We start from the raw sequence: 7,491 nt of genomic DNA, 5'->3' as shown, positions 1-7,491 counted from the left end.
CTCCAACATTTTATATTTTCCTTTTTGGTAATTTTTCAAATGGTAAAGGTGAAAGGGAAAACTACATTATTGCTTTAATATGTGTTTTGCTAATTACAAAAAATCTGAGCACTTTTTAATACAAAGGTAGAAACAGATTTATTCCTTTGAAAACAGCCTGGTTGTATTCTTCAAACATTTATCAACTGGGGACTGGCTCTTATTCTGATAAATTTGAATCTATTCCTCAAATATCTTCAAAATAAGGTCTTCTACTTTTACTCTGTATTTCTTCCTACAGTTTGGTTAATTTTTCCTATAAGTATTTAGTGATTGTGATAATATATATGTATATAATCAGAGAAACAGAGACAGAGAAAGACAGATAGAAACAGAGAATATATTACATATTGATATATAATTAATATATCATGTTAATTTGCTTATGGTATATTTAAGCACAATGTCATTCTTTGCACATATTTTATTTATTTTGATTATATTTATTTAATCTCATTTAATTATGATATCAATTAATTAATTATATTGTTATTATGGCCTTTTCTGAAATTATGATTACTACCATTAGGGGGCTTTTTTGGTCACCTGAAATTTTATTAAAGATTGTAATTTTACCAACATCTGATTATTTATAAATTAAGAGCATTTCTTATAAATAATATACTGTTAGAATAATATTTCTGATGTATTTTACTGTCCTCTTCTACTTTATAGGAAGTTGATCTCATTCATTTTCACAGCAATGACGTTTTTGTATTTTACTTCATCTGTATTTGTGCTTCTTTGTCTCTGCCCCTTCACCCTTTTACAAAGAAGAAAGTGACAGAAGAGTAATTTGATTAACATGTAGTATGATTTTGTTAATAACAAATCCCATAGGTTTTCTGATCATTATTGATTAAAAGGTAAGGATGACCCAAGCACATGCTAGTTGCATCAAAAATATATATATATAAATGGTCTTATTGTATGCCACGAGATTTATTAAATGCTAAGGGAAGGAATTTTTAAAAAAGAAAGACAATACTTCCCCTCAAAGAGCTTATGTTCTAGTGGGAAAACAAAACAGATTATTACAGAAATAGGGAAAGAAATAAGTTCAGTAGCATGGTGAAACATGGAAGGAAAGTGGCTTGGAGGCATGGGCCTTGGGAGAAAAGGCTACAAACTCATCTATCAGAGCTGATGGGTCCCAGAACAGTTCAAGATACCAATGGGAAGGAAAGGATGATGACTTTCCAAGAGCAGAAGACATGATTTGGAGATAACTGAAAATCATTGCATTACTAGGTTACAGAGTAAATGTTTAATAAATATTTGGATGATAAGAAGTTGAATGCATGTCTCCTGAAGAAATACTAGTTCTGCAAAAGTCACCACTCCCTGTACAAAAGGTGAGTCATTTGGAAGATTTAACTGGATAATCTTTAATTTGATAAAGTTTCCATCTGTTTCTCCCCAGGTCACTTTGAATCTAACAGAAAAGTTCCCTAAGACACTCCCCAAAAAAATGAATTCTCATAAAGAAGGCCTGGAGATTCTCTACTTGACTCTGCTTTTGTTTGGAGCCCTGGGGAATATGTTCCTTCTCTATCTACACAGCCAGAAGCTCATCATAGTTCACAGAAAAAGACTCATTAGCCTGATAACCATCAACTTGGCTTTAGCTCATACCCTGATGATTTTTTTCAGAGGAATACCTATAATAATGTTCACTTGGGGATGGAGATCTTTTCCAGATGACACAATGGGAAAAATCTTACTTTACCTCATAAGAGTGACCCGGGGAGTTTCCCTCACCACCACCTGCCTCTTGAGTGTCTTCCAGGCCATCACTATCAGTCCCAATAGCCCCCTATGGACAGAGATCAAAACTTGGATCCACAAACATATTATTTCCTGCTCTTTAGTCTGCTGGATTTTCAATATTCTGGTAGATGTCATAATGGCAGCAAATATAAGTGATGCAACAAACAGCAGTAATGAAAGATGGAGGATTGGACATAGCTCTTTCAACTTGCACACAGGAAATACCATAAAAATTCTCATTTGGAAATCAGTTATTGATGCTCTCTTTGTGGGGCTCATGATCTGCTCAAGTGGCTACATGGTGTCTGTCCTCTATAGACACAGACGGCAAGTTCAACACATTCACACCAGCCTCCTACTCAGAGCCTCCCATGAGACCAGAGCCACCAAAGCCATCCTGATGCTTGTGGTCAGTTTTGTCTGCTTTAACTCAGCCAGTTCTCCTTTCATCATTTATATAGCTTCTGCTAAAGCAACTAGGCACTGGGGGCTACGTTTCACTGTTGCCCTTTCTCTGTTTTATCCAATAGTTAGCCCCTTTATGCTGATCGCCTTCGACACCCAGATGCCCAGGTCTTTGCATGTTCTCTTAGGCCTGAAAAGGTTAGGACAGGAAGAACTCTCACGTTAATGAAAATATTTGGGCTTCATGAAAAGGGATTGGGCACAAAGGAGGAATAGGACATCCATTCCTTTTCTTTCCAAGCTAGACTCCATGGGAAATTTCCTACATTGGAATAAGAATTTCTGTACCCTAAATCCTACAAAAAACAAATTACCTTTCCAATACAACTCATGTCTTTCTCTTTCTTCCTGAATTCTCATGAAAGCACCACAAGTCACTTCAGGCTTGAAAGCTTAGAACCATTCTCAGGCCTTTTCTCATATTCGTTAGTCACATATAAATTAGGTGCCAAATCGTGTGAATTTTACCTTTGTAATATTTCTTATGTCATTCCCTTTCTTCTGCATCAAAGGCTTCCATTCCTTATGTAGTACTCTCGAGAAACCCTTCTTACTTGTTTCCCTGACTCTAATCTTTCCCTTACAAAATTGGCGAGACAGCTGCTAAATTAATATTTTAGCACACAGTCTTAACTGTCATTCATCTGTTCAAAAAGCATCACTGGTTCTCTATTGCTTTTTCTTTGTTTGTGCTGAGGCATTTGGGGTTAAGTGACTTGCCCAGAGACACACAGCCAGAATGTGTTAAATGACTGAGACTAGATTTGAACTCAGGTCCTCCTGACTTCAGGACTGGTGTTCTATCCACTATACCAACTAGTTGCCCCTCTCTATTGCATTTAAAAAAAATTTTTAAACTTCCTCTAAATTTGAAAACTACATTCCTTCTCAAATTGATTCCATCTCCACTTGACAGCCAAACTCATAGCATTTGCCCTTATATAATCCAGACTCAAACTAAACTGGCCTGAATTTTTTTTTCCTTGTAGGATATTTAATTTCCGATTCCCTTATAGCATCCCCCATGACTGAAAACTACAGTCTTCTCAACTCTGCCTTTTAGCCTTCTTAACTACCTCCAAAGTAAAACTTAGATACTGTTTCCAAGAAAAATATCTCATAGAACCAAGTAATGGTGTGTATTTCTACCAAGTTTTGGGCTTTCGCATGGAAAAATGCATGCACACAACTGTAATTACTTCACATTTGCTGTGTATAAATTTTGCATATATTTATCTGTAGAGTTTTCTTCACTAAAGAGCTTTAGTATAAGAAATTATTCTCTGGGGAAAGATTCAGAAAGAAACACAGAATAATTTAGGAAATATTTTAAATGATATGAGCAAAAATTCATTTTAAAAAATAATCATGCAACAATGATTTATCAAATCCCTAATGTGTTGTGGGGACTGGTAAGTTCTGAGGATACTAAGAAAGGCTAAAATATGGTTTCCCACTCTCAAGCCACTCACATTCCAAATGAGGGAGACAAGAGGCAAACTATTAGGTTCATTCAAAGTGTGTGTGTGTGTGTGTGTGTGTGTGTGTGTGTGTGTGTGTGTAAAATGGGAAGCAAAATTAGAGGAATAGCATCAATTATGTATGGCAGGGGATGGAGAAGGCCTCCTACAGGAAGGAGATTTTGAATAGATTCTTTAAGTAAGGCAAGAAATCTAGGAAGAAAGAGTGAGAAGAAGGAGTTTTCCAAGAAAAAGAACCAGTTAAGGTACAGAATCAAAAGATGGAGTGTCATCCAAAATTATTAATGAGAAAGCTGAAACCAAGATGACAGGCTAAAGGGATTCACCTAAGTTCTTCCAAATGCCCTTCAAATTTCAAATAAAACTTCAACTGAGAAAAGATGGAAGGAAATAATTTTTCAGTTTAAGACAACTTAGAAAATTCTATCTCATCAGGATGAGAATAGGGCACAGACTGCTCCCAGAAAAAGCCCTTAGAGACAATTGCTTCAGAGGTGGAAGCTCCTGAAGCACTCAGCCCACAGACAGTAAGGAAGTCCAAAGGAGATTACAGGGGACCCCATGCTGGCCCAAGGTGTAACATTCCATTGCATTGCCCATATTTGCTCCTGGGTCACAATCCCAAGGTAAGAAAGAACATTGGCAGAAGCAAGAAAACTTTCACAATATTCGAGAACCATAGAATAGGGGCAGCTAGGTGGTGCAGTGGATAGAGCACCAGCCCTGAGATCAGGAGGACCAGAGTTCAAATCTGACCTCAGACACCTACTATTTAACATTTCCTAGCTATGGGATCCTAGGCAAGTTACTTAACCCCAATTGTCTCAGAAAAAAAAGATTTTATGGTTTTTAAAATAAATTTAGCTAACCTAAAAAAAACTTAAGTTACTACTAAATGTATAAAATTCTTGGAAAGCAACCTATCAATTTATCCATCAGTTAAATTAATATAATTGCAAAACATTATGGAATTGGACAAAATAGTTGAAAAAATATATAAATTCCTCATAATAAACTAAGCAACAATATCAATGGATTCTTATGTAAAGAAAAAATAAGGACACATCTGGAGGGGAAAAAGGTCGAGAATTTTGGGGAAAAGGATGAGGAAAAAAATGGAAAGGAAAAGAGCCTAGCAGTATTAGCATTCAAACTATAATTCAGTAATAATGAGTTAGCATTTTTATAGCACTTTAATGTTTATAAAGTACTTAACAAATATTACCTTATTTTATTCTCACAGTATCCCTAAAAGATTGTTGCTATCATTGTCCCCATTTGGCAGATAAAAAGACTAAGGCAGGCAGAGATCAAGTGACCTCACAGGGCTACAGCTTTAAGCATATGATTCATACTTATATGTAAAGAATCATATATATGTGAAGAATTTTTATATTTATATGTAAATATATATATATGAAGAATTTAAACTCAGGCTATATAGCACATTATTCATTAGACCACTTCATTGCCTAAAACTTGTAATAGCCACTTACTTAGTAATCATCAAAATGATTTGGCATTGGTTTAAAAAGTCAATCAGTGTTGTTGGTGGAATTGTGAACACATCCAGCCATTCTGGAGAGCAATCTGGAACTATGCTCAAAAAGTTATCAAACTGTGCATACCCTTTGATCCAGCAGTGGTTCTACTGGGCTTATACCCCAAAGAGATACTAAAGAAGGGAAAGGGACCTGTATGTGCCAAAATGTTTGTGGCAGCCCTGTTTGTAGTGGCTAGAAGCTGGAAAATGAATGGATGCCCATCCATTGAAGACTGGTTGGGTAAATTGTGGTATATGAACGTTATGGAATATTATTATTCTGTAAGAAATGACCAGCGGGATGAATACAAAGAGGACTGGCGAGACTTACATGAACTGATGCTGAGTGAAATGAGCAGAACCAGGAGATCATTTTCTACCTCAACAACAATACTGTTTGAGGATGTATTCTGATGGAAGTGGATCTCTTCGATAAAGAGAGCTCATTCTGTTTCAATTGATCAAGGATGGACAGAAGCAGCTATACCCGAAGAAAGAACACTGGGAAATAAATATAAACTGCTTGCATTTTGGTTTTTCTTCCCGGGTTATTTATACCTTCTGAATCCAATTCTCCCTGTGCAACAGGAGAACTGTTCGGTTCTGCACACATATATTGTATCTAGGATATACTGTAACCTATTTAACACATAAAGGACTGCTTGCCATCTAGGGGAGGGGGTGGAGGGAGGGAGGGGAAAAATCAGAATAGAAGTGAATGCAAGAGATAATGCTGTAAAAAAATTACCCCGGCATGGGTTCTGTCAATAAAAAGTTATTAAAAAAAAAAGTCAATCAGTGGAACAAAAACAAATATACAACAAAAGAAGCAAATGAGCCTAGTAGCCTAGTGTTAGAATCCTTACAAAGTGTTAACTCATTAGAGTTGATAGAGACAATAATTATCTAATTTAGCATGATTCAGTATGATCGATCTGATCTTACAAGGAGATGTTATGAGTCAGAAGAAAAAGGTACTAAATGGAAGTGACAGAAACAATGCTTGTGTTCACACCTTTAGAGAGCTCTTATAAGCAAGAAGCTCTTAGGGCCAGAGAGCATTCTGAGAGGAAACCCACAATCCCACTCTCAGATCCCACAATCCCACTTTTGGAGGAGGAGTCAACTTTTTACACCCAGTATAAATAGAGCTTCAGTGAGCCAGTCAGTCAGTTCAGCAGAAGCCCTCTCTCGGAGGCAAGACAGATTCGTTCCATCTTCCACCTTTGTACTGGCTAGAGGCTGAAGGGAGCAGAGGCAAAGGACTAGTGGCAAGAGCTCTTGGAACCAAGGAGAGAGAAGGCCTCCAGAAAACTAGCCGAGCCCGAAGTGAAGGAGGTAAGATTTTGGAAGAGACAATAAAATACTGTACTTTAATTCTTGGCTGCATTTGGGATGATTATTACTAGGAACTGATACTAGGGCTACCCCAGAAAACCTCCCCAAGAAACCTGCTCCCAGAGAGAACCTTCATATTATAAAAAAGAAGAGAACACCACAGCCTAACTTTGATAAAATAAAAGAACAGATAATGGGAGAAGGAATTGCTATTTGACAAAACTATTGCAAAAACAAACACGAGGAGGGCAGAAATTAAGTTTAAAGCAATATCACACAATATACAAGACAAGTTTCAAATAGATACATGACAAGCATATAAGGTCACATTTTATATAAATTAAAAGAAAAAGACAAAACTATCTTTCAAATCTAGGGCTAGAGGAAGTTCTTCTGACCATATGAGGAGTAGAAAAGATCATGAAAGACAAAATGGACAACTGTGAACATATAAAATTAAAAGGGCTTTGTAGGAATAAAACAAATGAAGACAAAATGAGAAGGAAAAAATGTTAACTAGAGGAAAACTTTTTAGAAACACTTTCCTTACTTGAAACACAATGCCTGGGGAATGACGGCTCTGAACTGTGTGACAGAGTATGAAGACACTTGGAAACTAGACACTAAAGGAAATAGCTTCCTATCCTGAATCTGAGGGCAATGAGCACTGACGCCATCCTAACTGAGCAGAATTGGCCATCCCTGTGGAAACATTCCCAACAGTGCTAGAAAAAAGCCCTTCTGAGTTTTATTTCAAATTTCTTTGTCTTGGAAAAGAGTTACTTAAGAGAACCTAGATGTGTAAAACAAGATAATGAAATAGGGAAGAGGAAGGAGTCTTGGTACCTTCCACAT

At 36.6% G+C, this 7,491-nt stretch overlaps 1 protein-coding gene across 1 annotated transcript; it reads left to right on the top strand.

The window, feature by feature from the left end:
- Positions 1–1,510: 1,510 nt before the first annotated feature.
- Positions 1,511–2,440, top strand: LOC127541546 (vomeronasal type-1 receptor 3-like). Its single transcript, XM_051966775.1, has one exon. It carries the CDS (start codon positions 1,511–1,513, stop codon positions 2,438–2,440), a length of 930 nt encoding a protein of 309 aa, XP_051822735.1.
- The last annotated feature ends 5,051 nt before the right edge of the window (positions 2,441–7,491 follow it).

Source organism: Antechinus flavipes, chromosome 6, assembly GCF_016432865.1.
Source record: "Antechinus flavipes isolate AdamAnt ecotype Samford, QLD, Australia chromosome 6, AdamAnt_v2, whole genome shotgun sequence".
NCBI classification, from domain to species: Eukaryota; Metazoa; Chordata; class Mammalia; order Dasyuromorphia; family Dasyuridae; genus Antechinus; species Antechinus flavipes.
The sequence above is the reverse complement of the archived record's forward strand: the minus strand, read 5'-3'. Positions and strand labels throughout refer to the sequence as shown.

Coding starts and splice junctions, on each gene's coding strand:
- LOC127541546 (XM_051966775.1), top strand. CDS start 1,511: ATGAATTCTCATAAAGAAGGCCTGGAGATTCTCTACTTGACTCTGCTT.